The sequence below is a fragment of the Colobus angolensis genome, unplaced genomic scaffold (genome assembly GCF_000951035.1).
Source record: "Colobus angolensis palliatus isolate OR3802 unplaced genomic scaffold, Cang.pa_1.0 Scaffold304, whole genome shotgun sequence".
Classification (NCBI taxonomy): domain Eukaryota; kingdom Metazoa; phylum Chordata; class Mammalia; order Primates; family Cercopithecidae; genus Colobus; species Colobus angolensis.
This window is the reverse complement of record NW_012116311.1, coordinates 94,665-109,545: the sequence shown is the minus strand read 5'-3', so window position 1 is coordinate 109,545 and position 14,881 is coordinate 94,665. Positions and strand designations below refer to the sequence as shown.

The window sequence follows — 14,881 nt, the reverse complement described above, 5'->3', positions numbered from 1 at the left end:
TTTTTTTTTTTAATTGGGAACACTCTTAGGATATTAGGATAATTAATTAGGCAATGATTCAAAGATGTTTTGTATTAAAATTCAGAAACCTCCAAAAGTCCAGAAACTTGGAAGAGATTCTTGGATTTGACCCTCTGTGGTTATTATCATGAACCTCTAAAAAAAAGATGGGCGAAATAGTAGGAAATGAGATATAACTTTGATGGCAACCATTCCCTTTGCACAGAGCTTTAGAATAGGTGGAAAACTGCAGGTATTACCCTTGAACTTATCAACTAAAAGGGGTCATGAGTGAGACAAAAACAATATCTAGTTACAGGTTCTTTGATTGGGTGATTCATAATGTGGTTAATAATTCAGAGGAGTTTATCATGATACCAAAACCCCTGCACAAGATTTGTACAAGGAAATTCATTCTGCCAAGTGGAAAATCTTCAACAGAACCTATAAAGAAATAAGTTAAAAGCAAAACAAACAAAACTGTCTGTCCCCATGATCCATGTACCGAGCATTCACTGTTTAACAGACTTTGGAATAATCATGAAGTTTTTTATCCAAAGCAGAGTCACCACACACATGTGAGAACCAACCAAAAAATGATAAGAACTAACCAAAAAGTGATAAATGCTTGAATTTTCTTGGGAAATGGCAAAATGTGATTTTTAGAACAGTTGGCTAAGTATAACTAACCTTAATGTTTTTAAGATTTGGATGCCAAAACAAAAGCATTTGGGTTTTTCCTTAGGGACTAGCATTTAAATTGATTTGTCAGTCAGAAAACCTAGGAACACCATGGCACCCAGTAATCTTTAATTGTCTTCCCAATTCCACTACACCAAAAGCAAATCAAGCTGCTGAGAATATAGATATAAAGGGTATGTGTGTAGTTTTGTACAGCTGTATTATACATTTTATTTTATTTTATTTTATTTTATTTTGTTTATTTTATTTTATTTTATTTTATTTTATTTTTTGAGACAGCATCTCACTCTGTCATCCAGGCTGGCGTGGGTGAGGTGGCGAGATCATAGCTCACTGCAGTCTCTATCTCCCTGGCTCAAGTGATTCTCCCATCTCAGTCTCCTAGTAGCTAGGACTGTAGGTGCATGCTACCACACCTGGCTAATTTTTTTATTATGTTTTTATTTTTATTTGTTATTTTTATATTTTATTTTATATCATTTCTATGTATTTTATATATTTTTTGTTAATAAAAATGCTTTCTAGACAAGGCTCTACCTGTCATTTAAGCCAAGGCCAGATTAAAACTCATGATAATGACTTCAGGACATCAACACAGTTATTTAAAAAGTGAAAAGGTCAGTTAGTTTGCTGATGGTTTCGGGTAAAAACTGTCAATATATTGATTTTTTTTTTCTTTCTCACTGGATTGACTGAACTTTTCAGTTATGTCATTGAGTATGCACCATCTTGACTATAGTAAATGGATAACAGTTACTAAGGGGGATTCTCTTTTGAAAATCCTTTTCCACTGCCATATTAGAAGGCATTGTGCAGAAGATAGTACTTCAGGGGACTTGACGGTAAACAACCAAAATAATACATTATAGTCATTACCATCAACAGTTACAAACCCTTTTACATCCATTATTTTGTCTGGTCCATATAGTAATTCTAAAATGAGAGGAAGCAGATTATTCCTCAACAAAAATGTATAAGCACCTATAATATGCCGAGCACTGTTCTAAGCTCTCCAGATCCCACAGTGAACAAAACAAGCAAAAATCCCTGCTTTCATGACACTTCCTTTTAGTGGGAGAGAGAGTAAAATAAAATGACTGAATATTAGCTATGAAGAAAAACAAAGCAAGGAAGGCGAATAGTGAATTTCAGAGAAGTGCTATTTTGGAGGACAGATTGGCAGATGTTATCCCTGTTTTAACTAGAGCAAAGTTCTCAGAGAAACATGATTTTCCCTGGGTATTAGAACTTGTAAATAGCAGAACCAGGATAGATATCTGCATCTCCTGCTCCAAAATCCGCTATCCCTGTGGCCCTTTTGTGGCAGTCCTAAAAATCTGGTAATCCAGTATCCATTTTTCTGTCTTGTCTATTCCCAGCCAAGGCTCTGAGGTACAAACTTTTCTACTTCCCAGTTTTGAAAAGAAGGCAATTTCTTTTTAAGCTTTTTTTTTTTTTTAATAGAATTAGAAGCAACTTGACTTTTGGGTTTTGCTTGGAGGTATATGGTCAGGCTCAGGAGCAAAAAAATCTCTTAAAAATAAAAATACTCCCACATTCCAAAGGAATGATCCATGTGTTTCAAGCGGTATCCAGCAAAGTACAGTGATTCTATTGAATATAGTTATCCCCGTGTACTTTGTCATTGGGAGATTAGACTTCTATGTTGCTTTTGCAACCAGGATATTAAAGTAGAAGATTTCATGTCTTTCAGAGTAGGCTTCACCAGAATTTTCCCCAACCTAAAGGATGATCATGCCTATGGGATGATGCCTATGGGATAATTCCATTGTGACCAGCACCTATATACCGTAGTGACAAACCCTCACATTTGTCATATGTGTTTGTCATATTTATCAATGATGATTTTTCATTCTAAAAGCCCTCCTTCCCTCCCTGAGAGGTAGTAAAATAATTGGATATTGGCAATTAAGAAAAACAAAGCAAGGAAAGGGAATAGTGAATGTCGGAGAAGTGCTGAGGAGCAGTCTCTGGACCACTTTTCCTGAGGATTCACAATAAAAAAAAAAGAGAGAAATTCTTAGTATCCTTTTTTTTTCCTTAGCAGTCCCACCCAATCTGAGTCTCAAATGAGTACTTCACATGTTAGTGTTTTAACAAGGAAAAAATAGCAGTCTCATCTATTTCATATCCAATAAATATAGTCCCATAGTTTATAGATTTTAAGGCTGTGAAAGCTGATGGAACTTTCCAGGAAGGTGTCCATACTTGCATGCATAATCAGTACTGCTGACTGTGAGTGAAACGTTCGTCTCAGCCTCCACTGTTTGCAGTGAAAACGAAAATGTCTTATGATAGCTACTGGAAAAGAAAATGTAAGAAAGGTCTTTCTTAATGGCATAGAAAGAAGAGCTGGGAAATTTTAGGTAGCAAGTCATAAAATGATTTTATAATAAAAGATAGGATTTTTAGGGACTGGCTACAGCTTAGGCATTTTTTTTTTTTTTGTCCTCATTAATTTCCTAGGCTTTTTATTTTGGAACTCCTGTACTGGACCTGAATTTTTAAAATGTATTAAGTCCTTTGGATCAGAACAACTGTTAGGCTCTGCAAAGCAGTGCTTAGATGGGAATGTCTCTGGAAATCCCGAAGAGCTCTCTGGCATCACTTAATCTATTCAGCATGTTCAGGTGTTCACATGGAGAGGAACAACAGTGTCACAGTTGGGGAGCTTCTCTCATGATTTTGCCTCACTTCATGGAGATTTTATTCAAGACAACTAGATGGCAGATAGGGAGGCAGTTTTGAGTTATGGCTAACATGTTTGGCCCCTTTTCAGGCCCCAAACTAAAGAGTAACTGAGTAGTATCTCTAGAACTTCTTCCCCTCCCCACAAGTTCACAGTTGCTGTATGTTTCTGGTGCTTACCCCTTCTGTTCATCTCAACACTTATTGAGGGCCCCTGCACCATATTGGAGCCACAGAAATATAAGAGAAGGTGGTCCTGTGCAAGAGGGGATGGAGACATGAGTCAGATGAAGTGAATGTGAGGCAAGACCAACATGGTGCTCATGAGTTGACATCAAGTGGAGAGGGAGTCAGATAAGGTTCTTTGACCTCTGTTTAGCATGGAGACTGCCAGTTTCATCTTGGAAGGTGGTGTTCTGCCTGCTGTAGTTTGTCAGACATGGGTTGTCCTTGAGGCCACACTGAAGCTTCAGAGCTGAGCTCTGTTGGGTAATTGGAAGGTGCTCTTTTCTCCTCTATGCTCAGAAAGTACGTTAAAAAAACACAAGATACCCTCTTGTTGCCCAGTTTACTTGAAAATGTTGCCTTTTCTTCAGTATACTCAATACAGTTAACCATCCTGGAAAAAGTATTGCAGGATTTAGATTCTGGTTCCCAGGGACTCGTGGGTGCACTGTCAGGAATACACCCTTGATAACCATAGCAGGCACTGTAGTTCCTGTGGAGAATCTGACACACACTCCTCCTGTACTAATTCACAGGGCTATGTGCTGAGCTTACATGCTTTTACTCTGTGCAGTGAGTGTATCCCACCCAACCACTTAACCTGCACAGCCTCTCATTCTCAGCACATTCTCGTAGCTGGCCTTAAGTCCAGCTCTGATTTTTCCTCGAGACCCCAGGGTTAAAAGTATTCATGGAAGCTCTGGCCCTTCATTTCCTTCTGTAGTTTAAAGAAAGATGAGTTTAGCTTCTCTGGCTATTTTCAGCAATGAAGTTCTTAGATGTGGAGATGGCAAGAAATATTTCTTCCAGTTTGGCCTGACTGGCTGACCTAGACTGATCTTAGCCCCACTTCAAGAATTCCATGATTCCTCATAATTATGGCATGGGTTCCTACTGACCATTTTTGCTGTCCCCCTTAGGAAAAATTATTTGAAACATTTAAGCTATTGTACTGAGGCAAATTCTGCATGAGGAAGTGAGAACTAGGGAAAGGCTTGGATTCATTTATTCAGCAAATACTGAGTTTATACTATATGTTGGCCAGTACACTACTGTACTGGAGATGGAGCAGTGAATTAACCAGACAAAAAGTATGGAATATTTATTTTTGGAGCACTTTTTTAAAAAGGCAGTTATACTTTTACAATGTGAAATCCCTTGGGGAGCCACTGTAGGTTGGATGGTAAGTAGAATATCAATTTTGTGTGTTATTGCTGAAATGCCTAGGACAGTTCTTTTAATTTAGATTTTCTTTGCAGGGTCATTTGCTGTTAACTTGTAATATCCTCGAAGAAAAAGAGATTTCCCCAAAATATCAATCTCTACACAATTTCTCTGTAAATTTTCTAAACTTTGAAATTAAAAGAAAAAATTAATGCACTTTTAATTCTAGTTAAATCCTTTGAACATATACTACTAGATAAATGTGTTTGTTTTGTTATAGGTAAAAAGAAGGCTTTCTTGTTAACTGCCAAGATTTGTAATCATTTTCATTTCTAACATACCAGCAAGATGGGGAACTCCTGCTATTTTGGTTTCTACACAATTGCATAAGTCTCTTCTTGTATTAACTTAAAAGCTTTAGTTCCATTTTTAAGGAGCTGGAGTCAGACTGAAGACTAGCTCTTAAATAGCACTTCAATGTTCTTGCTGTTGATTTTGTCATAAAAGTAGAGGTTTTAATCTGGGATAAAGCCTAAACTGATCTTCATTTCCCTTACTTATTCACCACACCCTGAGTTCGGAGTAGCTGTTTATTTGAACAGTGTACCTACCCCTTTTTAGAAATACCTCCTCTTGAGTGTCATGGTGCCCAGGGGACTTGGGATATGTTTCATTGTGCTTACCTGGAGAAGGTGATGGGAATCATACATTATAGTCATTCAACAAAGTAAGGTATATTAAGAACAGATTTTTAGAAATCAACTTCATTTTGTATAATCACCAAAAAATATGTATATTTTCCATTCCCTTTGTAGCCCACAAGACGGTCTGCCAGATTGTCAGCGGTAAGTACCTTAGAACCACTTCAGCATTAGTTCTTATGAGTACATGGTCCCTTTGTCCAAAGTGAAGCAGCAAAAGGAAGATTAAGATGGTTTCCCGTGAGTTTATTTTCTTTTTGAAAATTACCTGGGGTCCTCACGTCTAGCAAATTTGACCAGTGTTGCCAAGCAATTGACTTGATCAAATGTGTCAGACAGTGGCCAGCCCCATTATGAAGAATATAGAGCAGGATGTTGTTTGACATTGCTATATCTCTGAAACAAAAGTAGTATATTAGGCAAAGTTCCAGTCTTCAGATTCTACCTATGATGCGCTGAAGTGAACAGAATTCTGATTCTCTGTCCACAACTCATACTTTAGAATGTTTATATGAGAATGTTCTGAAAGTTGTCTGAATCCATATACTGTAGCCTCATTTCAGACCTAAAGAATCTTTGTAACAGTAATAATTCTACTTTGCTATTTGGAGTCTCCTTCTGTGAGCCAGGAAATTCTTGTGGGGTTAGGATACAAGCTGAGATGGGCAGATGTGGCTGAACCTCCAAGGTGGACATCCTCCAGCTCTTCTTCATCAGCCTGTGCTCCCTACTGGCTCTTATGCTCTTCTCTTTTGCTGCCCTCCTAAGAGATTAGCTGGACTCCAGCGGAGGATTTTGGTTAAAATTCCTGCAGCCCAGGCTTTCCACTAAGAAGGTAGAGGGAAACGCATTGGTATTTTGGCTGACACTATATTAGTATATCTTCATACTAGCTATTAGAGAAGCTTCATGCTACTTTGGTCTTTGGGAAAGCATGGATTTCATTCTCAACCCAAATCTGTGTCTGGTACAATATAGGGAATCAAAGCAAAAATGGGTATCAGGACCACTCACAAGTTCGGAAATACAGCTACTTGGATCAGGTGAGCCAGTGTTTCACGTGAGTCTCATAAGGAAGTGTATTAGTCTGTTTTCACACTGCTGATAAAGACATACTCAAGACTGGGCATTTTATAAAAGAAAGAGGTTTAATTGGACTTACAGTTCCATGTGGCTGGGGAAGCCTCACAATCATAGTGGAAGATGAGGAGCAAGTCACATCTTATGTGGATGGCAGCAGGCAGAGAGAGAGAGAGAGAGAGTTTGTGCAGGGAAACTCCCATTTTTAAAACCATCAGATCTCATGAGACTCATTCACTTTCACGAGAACAGTGCAGGAAAGACCTGCCCCATAATTCAATCACCTCCCACCAGGTTCCTCCCATGACACATGGGAATTGTGGGAGTTACAATTCAAGATGACATTTGGGTGGGGACACAGCCAAACCATATTATTCTGCCCCTAGCCCCTCCCAAATCCCATGTCCTCATATTTCAAAACCAAATATGCCTTCCCAACAGTCCCCGAAATCTTAGCTCATTTTAGCATTCACTCAAAAGTCCAAAGTCTCATCTGAGACAAGGCAAGTCCCTTCTGCCTGTGAGCCTGTAAACTCATAAGCAAGTTAGTTATTTCTTGGGTAAAATGGGGATACAGGTATTGGGTAAATACCACCATTCCACATGGGAGAAATTGGCCAAAACACAGGGGCTACAGACCCCTTGCAAGTCTGAAATCCAGCAGGGCAGTCAAATCTTAAAGCTCCAAAATGATCTCCTTTGTCTCCTTTTCTTGCATCCAGGTCATGCAGATGCAGGACATGGGTTTCCATGGTCTTGGGTAACTCCGCCCCCGTGGCTTTTCAGGATACATCTTCCCTTCTGGCTGCTTTCACAGGCTGGCATTGAGTGGCTGTGGCTTTTCCAGGCACACAGTGGAAACTGCCAGTGGATCTACCATTCTGGGGTCTGGAGGGCAGTGGCCCTCTTCTCACAGCTCCACTAGGCAGTTTCCCAGTAGGGACTCTGTGTGAGGGCTCCACCCCCATATTTCCCTTCTGCACTGCCCTAACAGAGGTTATCCATGAGGACCTTGCCCCTGCAACAACGTCTGCCCGGGCATCCAGGTGTTTCCATACATCTGAAATCTAGGCAGAGGTTCCCAAACCTTAATTCTTAACTTCTGCGCACTCGCAGGCTCAGCACCACACAGAAGCTGCCAAGACTTGGGACTTCCACCCACTGAAGCAACAGCCCCTGTACCTTAGCCCCTTTTAGTCACAGCTGGAGCAGCTGGGAGACAGGGCACCAAGTCCCTAGACTGCACACAGCAGAGGAACCCTGGGACCATGGGTCAGGTCCACGAAACCATTTGTCCTCCTAAACCTCTGGGCCTGTAATGGGAGAGGCTGCTGCAAAGGTCTCTCACATGCCCTGGAGACATTTTTCTCATTGTATTGTGCATAGCATTTGGCTCCTCATTACTTATGCAAATTTCTGCAGCTGGCTTGAATTTCTCCTCAGCTCAGAAAATGGGATTTTCTTTTCCGTTGCATTGCCAGGCTGCAAATTTTCCAAACTTTTCTGCTCTGTGTCCCTTTTAAAACTGAATGCCTTTAACAACACCCAGGTCACCTCTTGAATGCTTTGCTGCTTTGAAATTTTTTCCACCAGATACCCTAAATCATCTTTCTCAAGTTCAAAGTTCCACAGATCTCTAGAGCAGGGGCAAAATGTTGCCAGTCTCTTTGCTAAAACATAACAAGAGTCACCTTTGCTCCAGTTCCCAACAAGTTCCTCATCTCCATCTGAGACCACCTCTGCCTAGATTTCATTGCCAATATCATTATAAGCATTTTGGTTAAAGCCATTCAACAAGTCTTTAGGAAGGGTCAAAGCCGTTCAGCAAGTCTCTAGAGAGTTCCAAACTTTCCCACATTTTCTTGTCTTCTTCTGAGCCCTCCAAACTGTTCCAACCTCTGTCTGTTACCCAGTTCTAAAGTCACTTCCACATTTTCAGTTATCTTTCAGCAGTGCCCCACTCTTCTGGTACCAATTTACTGTATTATTAGTCCATTTTCACACTGCTAATAAAGACATACCCAAGACTGGACAATTTACGAAAGAAAGAGGTTTTATTGGACTTACAGTTCCATGTGGTTGGGGAAGGCTCACGATCATGGAGAAAGGCAAAAGGAGCAAGTAATGTCTTACGTGGATGGTGGCAGGCGAAGAGAGACAGAGCTTGTGCGGGGAAACTCCTCTTATTAAAACCATCAGATCTCGTGAGACTCATTCACTAATCATAAGAACCGCGCAGGAAAGACCCATCCCTGTAATTCAGTCACCTCCCACCAGGTTCCTGGCACGGCACATGGGAATTGTAGGAGTTACAATTCAAGATAAGATTTGAGTGGGGACACAGCCAAACCATATCAGGAAGACGTGATTGGACTAGGAGGACTTAAGAGCACTAGGAGGACTTAAGAGCTGGGGTTGCTGTTGTGAATCTCCAGGCAGTTAAGGGAACACACCTTGTAAGTCAAATGAAAACCAAAATTTAAAACGAAGCTTTTCCTGAGCACCAGAAACCAGCAATACAAGCACCTTCCACTGAAATCATTCCCTGTGCTACGGAAACAGAGCCTCCTCAGAGGCCGGCAGGATTAGAGACTTCAAAACCTCATTTCCTGGTCCCATCAAAACACTTGAATGCTGGGTCAGAGGGAATGGTCTGCGCACCAGAAAATAATATAAAAGGAAATAGTTTACTGTAAATGGAGGAAACATGTATATTAGTACAGTATATCAAAGCTTAGGATAACAAAATGTTTTAAATTCTGAAAATGTAAGAACCCTGAAAGCTGCTGTATTTGGGCTGCAGATTTAGGGTGATAAGAAGATTAATAAAAAGATCTCTTACTTTTCAAGCTGGATTTTCTTTTTTTATTTGAAAGGTCATTTCTAACAGCCAATCTTCTGAAATCGAACTGTCTACAATTTCCCTTTATGCACTTGATGAAAAGGGGCAGATTCAGTGTGAACCTGAATTACCTAGAGGCAGTAGGGAGGAACATGTATTTTTCTCCATAGGGGGAGACCCTGGCCAGTGTTTTCTATTTTAAAACCATTCTAGTGCCGGGAGAGATGTACACTTTTTTCTAGTTCTATGAGAGAAATATTTGCCCTAAAATACCTACAGAAAACTCCTGAAGTCAAATGGTTATCTTTCTCCAGTTATCCGCATGTGCCACCTGGTCTCAGGCCCCTGGGAAGCTGGCCAGGGCTGAAGCATTGTGTGGCAGAGGGACCGTGGTCACACGGTGTGCGAGTGCTGCTCATGGGAACTGAAGGAGGACCACATGAGGCAGGAAAAAATAGTTTCCTAGGGGACTCTTTGGCTAATAATATCTGTGAAAATTTTTAAACTTCGGGAGCTAACGGTAGACATTTTATCATTATAATTATGTTCTCAATGAAAACCTCTAGGGACAAATGAGCCCAGCATATCTGGTTAGGCAAAAGATTCTCACCTTGAGCTGGCATTGGAGAGAATAAAAGTAGGAAGAAGCTTGGCAACAGAAACTCGAAATCTACATCAGAAGTGGAAGGATTTGGAAGTGATTTTGAAATACTTCACAGGCAGCAGTCTTCATTACCAGCTGGGCTTTGCTAGTGATTGTGCTGTCATTTCTAGGTTGTTAGGAAGGCCAGTGCAACTGAATTCATTGAGTCCTTTGGCCACGGGCCTGAGTCATTCCTCTTGCTGTTGTGCTGTGATAAAAGGAAGAACAGACACGTAGGAGATAGAAGCTTAGACCTGTTCCCAGAGAGCTATTCTGGACCAGGGAATGAGGAGTCAGCTTTTCGATCTCACCTGCAGTTCCCTTGTGAACCCAGGGTGAAAATAGTTATGAAATGCAGAGATCTTTATGCTGTTACCTGGTGCTGAAAATAGGATGAAATACTTTTTAATGACCAAGGCCTTGTCAAAATGGATAGTTGTCTTTGTTAGTCTTTTTGTGTTTCTTTTGGTGCTGACAGTTGTCTTTTTCAGTATTTGTGTAATTTAAATTATCTTTGCAGAAACCTGCTCCACCAAAACCTGAACCCAAACCAAGAAAAACATCTGCTAAGGTAAGAAGTGCTGTTTCCCACTTTTGGCTTTTTAAACAATGAATAAATTATAATTCCCTACCTCAGAATCATTCAAGGAAAGGCCATATTTAATGATCCAAGCTAAAACCATTACTACTGTTATGGGCTTTCTTAAAGGCATAAAGCACAGTTTTCTGCCTTAATAGGAGTGTGTTTTCCATTTGGTCAGTGAGGCACAGGAAGTCAGAGATGTTGCTCTGAGAAGCCTCGTGTCCAAAGGGGGTTTGGCAGCAGCCTCGTGAACATGCGGTTCACATGGCAGGCAGCGGGGGTGAGTTTGGGCCCTGGCAGCACTGCCCCACTATGGGAGGAATTTGGGAAGGGGCTTCTGACTTCATCTAACTGGATTTTGCAGGCCAGTCTGAGGTCTAATAATAATAATATAATAATGCGAGCAGGTAATAATAGCATTTATAAGGCCCTTAGAGTATGGCAGATATGGTTGATTGCTTTACTCATATGACCTTCACATAAACTCTATTGAAGTAGATACAAATATCCTGTTTTGCAGATGAGGAAACTGAAATACAGAATTCTTAGGGAACTTACCCAAAATGGCTTTTCTGCACTCTACCCTTCGGTATTATCCCATGTGAATTGTTTGAAACTTATCTGTATAGTGGTGTGAGTAGGTGATTTCAGAAACAGAACTCACTTTTGTTGTTTGGTCTTAAAATTAGGAACTTTGCTTCATCTGGGCTGCATTTCCTGGCACCTTCCCAGCTTTCTAGTCATGCAAGCTATGTGTCTTCACGTGAGGGGTTTCATTGGAAAGCAGCAGCAGAGCCACCCCCTGGCTGGGTTCTCCCCCAGCTCTGCCTCTGCCTCCTCCTTCCCCAAGTCCTGCTGCTGCTGTCTCCATGGCAGAACCACTTCTCCCCTTACTGGAGGGGAGGTCCACTGAACAAATCCAGGAGAGGAATCATTGTGTTTTCCACAGAAGAGAAAGTACACTGGACTTTCTGTGCAACCTGTTATTACATTTTCAGAGACTCATATTTGTGCAGTGTAACTCAGCTGAAACCCAGCAAAATTGGGCTCCCGTGTCTCCATAAAGGCCACCATGATGGTGATGGTTGTACTTCACCTTGTGTTCGGACAGAGGCTGATTGCTTTTGGCCATCACCACACCATGTCTAACATTCTCTTTCCCTCTGCTTTGATCCCCTGTTAGAAAGAACCTGGAGCAAAGATTAGCAGAGGTGCTAAAGGGAAGAAGGAGGAAAAGCAGGAAGCTGGAAAGGAAGGTACTGCACCATCTGAAAATGGTGAAACTAAAGCTGAAGAGGTACTTTTCATAAATACCTCCCACTGATTGAATCAGTGTCTTTAAAGAAATTTCTCAGTCCTTCAGCCGGTGATAGCCTGTTCTTAATGTCTCTTTTTATTGCCTGTAATGTTATTGCAGATCCACATCTCTCGCTCAACTGTTAATGTCTCAACCTCCAGAGGCACCCCACCCAGCACACTGTCAGTAAAGGGGCAGATTGAAACAGTGAGAGTTAAGGGTACAGTAGAAAATTCTGCATGTTTGCAGTGACTAGAATCAGATAGTAGTGTGATGGTTTTTTGTTTTTTGTTTTTTTTTTTAATTATCACGAAGAGTGGGAGCTTGCAGGTAAGGCTTCTGTGGTTGTTTGAAAAGCAGAAAGCGATAAATGCAACAAAGTGTTTGTGTAATGTATTTCTGCCTTGTTTCTTCTTCACTCAGAGTTGAAATAGGTTTTGCAGTAAAGCTGGAAGAAAAAAAGAAAACAAATGTTCAAAACTGTGTGTTGGTGGGTGGAATTTCCTTTGCTTATAGTAGTTTTAGTAGTAACTATATATTTTTTTTCCTTTCTTTTTCACAGGCACAGAAAACTGAATCTGTAGATAACGAGGGAGAATGAATTGTCATGAAAAATTGGGGTTGATTTTATGTATCTCTTGGGACAACTTTTAAAAGCTATTTTTACCAAGTATTTTGTAAATGCTAATTTTTTAGGACTCTACTAGTTGGCATACAAAAATATATAAGGATGGACATTTTATCGTGTCATAGTCATGCTTTTTGGAAATTTACATCATCCTCAAGTAAAATAAATATTAGTTAAATATTGGAAAGCTGTGTGTAAGATGGATCCAGCATTCCATGCACTTGCTTTAAAATTTAGTCCTGTGCATACTGTGGTGTTTTTACTGTGCATATTTGAATTTTTCATGCAGTTTTTCTAGAGCAATAATCAGTGGTGCTTTTGTACCTAGGTTTTATGTGATTTTAATGAAACATGGATAGTTGTGGCCACCTGCTGACTATTTGTGGTTTAAAATAAAAGGTTTACTTGTCTGCAAAATATCTGACTCTTAGTATCTTTACTGCATTTTGGGAGTGTTTCGTTTTATTGTTACAGAAGATATAAAGATATAAAGATACCGCCACAGCGGTATCTCCAATAAGTCAAATAAGATTGTTTCTTAATTTTCTGGCCTTTAACATTGTTACTGTTTTAATAAAATCATCTATGAATGCTAATGTAGAAGAATTACATCTAATTCACTTTATACCAGAAGTGGCCAGCAATGATTACTGTATAATAAAACTTCATAAAGCACTAATTTTTTAAAATCCTTATAAATAGGATATAGTTCTGCTAAATCAAAGCTAGTAAAAAAAAAAAAACAAAAAAAAAAACCCATAAACTGAGGCTCAACTTTGAAAATCTCCCACTTTCAAAATCATAAATACTAAGTCACATTTGTATAAAATCCTTCGCATTCACTTGAGGACTTCACAGCTTTGAAAGTGCTTTACCCAAAGAGCATGTTTCACCCTTGCATCAGTTTGAGAATGGAGTTGGCACGGGTGTATTAGAGCTCCTTTCTAGGATGAGAAATGGAGATGTGGAGTGTATTTGACTTACTGCAAGGAGAAAATCCAGGCTGGAGTCTTTTGAATTTTAAACAGTGTCTTTATGTCTATGAAAGGACATAGCAGTGCCAGGAACAGAGGAGTTATTTTATACGTGTTATTTTTTGTTGTTCTTTGCAACCTGAGAAGTTTGGTAACTGCATGAGCACCCCGGGAAAGCTGAATTATGGGCATTCGGCTTAAATGAAGACTTGAATCTTTTAAGATGGCAAGTAGTGCCTGTGCTGCTCAGGGACTCCTGCAAAGAAGCTGTTGCTCCTTTGGGCCTTAGATGCTTTTATGTTGTGCTTATCAACAAAGTTCCTCCTCCAGATTATATTTTGGGGCTAAGAACGTAAACTTGTCTCCTTGTCCCACGTCTGTCATTAGTTGACTGCATATATCAACCGTATTATATACAGAATAATCTTGTTCATAGTTTACTTGGTTTCTGAGTATGAAACATACCTTAATTCATGAGTTTTGGACATGCTAAAAACTACTTTACCTCGAAGAAAAATATCTAGTATCCAGTGAACACTTTACAAAAATATTTTCAGTATACAGTTAGTACTCACTTGGAGTATATTGCTGGCCAGTTTCCAGTCCAGAAGTGAACCATAAATTCCCTAGGTTTACTTTTTAAAAAATTATGTAAATGATGCCAGTGATTTAAAAAAAAGACCAAATACTACAATAATACATAAAGCAAAAAGTCAAAATCTTTTTTCCTCCCATTCCTACATCCCAGAGATAATCACTGCACACTATTTTGTCTATTTTGTCTTTCTCATGTGTGTGTGTGTGTGTGTGTGTGTTAGGGTTATGTATACACACATATACATATGTATATATATTTTTTAAAAGAATGAATCACTATCCTATTTTGAATTTATTCAATCTGTAGTTGGAGAAATAGATCATTTCTAATATTACAGTGCTGCCAATACAAATATGCCTGTATACAAAGCTTTGCCTACCTATGTATTTCTTCTGCTCAACTAAATAACTTCCCAGAAGCGGAATGTCTGAATCAAAGGGAATATACATTTGACATTTTGACCGCCTCCAAAAAAGATGTACCAATATCCCCTTCCATCACCAACATATGAATACCATCTCTTTCCACCTTTGCCAGCACTCAGTTTGGTCAGTCTAATAAGTGAAAATATACCTCACTTTTAGTTTTAAATGTATTCTATTACTAGTAAAGTTGAACTTTTTCTGTTTAATGGTCATTTGAATTTCTGTGAATTCTGATTTTGTCTTTTTCTATTGGAGAGTCAGTGTGTTTTAAATCATTGTTACTCATAACAACCATTGATGCTATTACTAT

At 39.6% G+C, this 14,881-nt stretch overlaps 1 protein-coding gene across 6 annotated transcripts in view; it reads left to right on the top strand.

The window, feature by feature from the left end:
- The window catches only part of HMGN3 (high mobility group nucleosomal binding domain 3), a 39,858-nt gene extending 26,867 nt beyond the window's left edge, over nucleotides 1-12,991 (top strand). Inside the window, exons 3-7 of one of the 6 annotated variants that reach the window (XM_011950263.1) lie at nucleotides 5,616-5,645; nucleotides 10,587-10,637; nucleotides 11,833-11,946; nucleotides 12,067-12,153; nucleotides 12,509-12,991. In XM_011950263.1, coding sequence (XP_011805653.1) covers nucleotides 5,616-5,645; nucleotides 10,587-10,637; nucleotides 11,833-11,946; nucleotides 12,067-12,153; nucleotides 12,509-12,547 — 321 coding nt within the window. In that variant the 3' untranslated portion in view covers nucleotides 12,548-12,991. Of the gene's footprint in view, nucleotides 1-5,615; nucleotides 5,646-10,586; nucleotides 10,638-11,338 lie in introns of all 6 variants that reach the window. The other 5 variants (XM_011950262.1, XM_011950264.1, XM_011950268.1 and 2 more) reach the window with 5 other exon arrangements.
- Nucleotides 12,992-14,881: the final 1,890 nt, after the last annotated feature.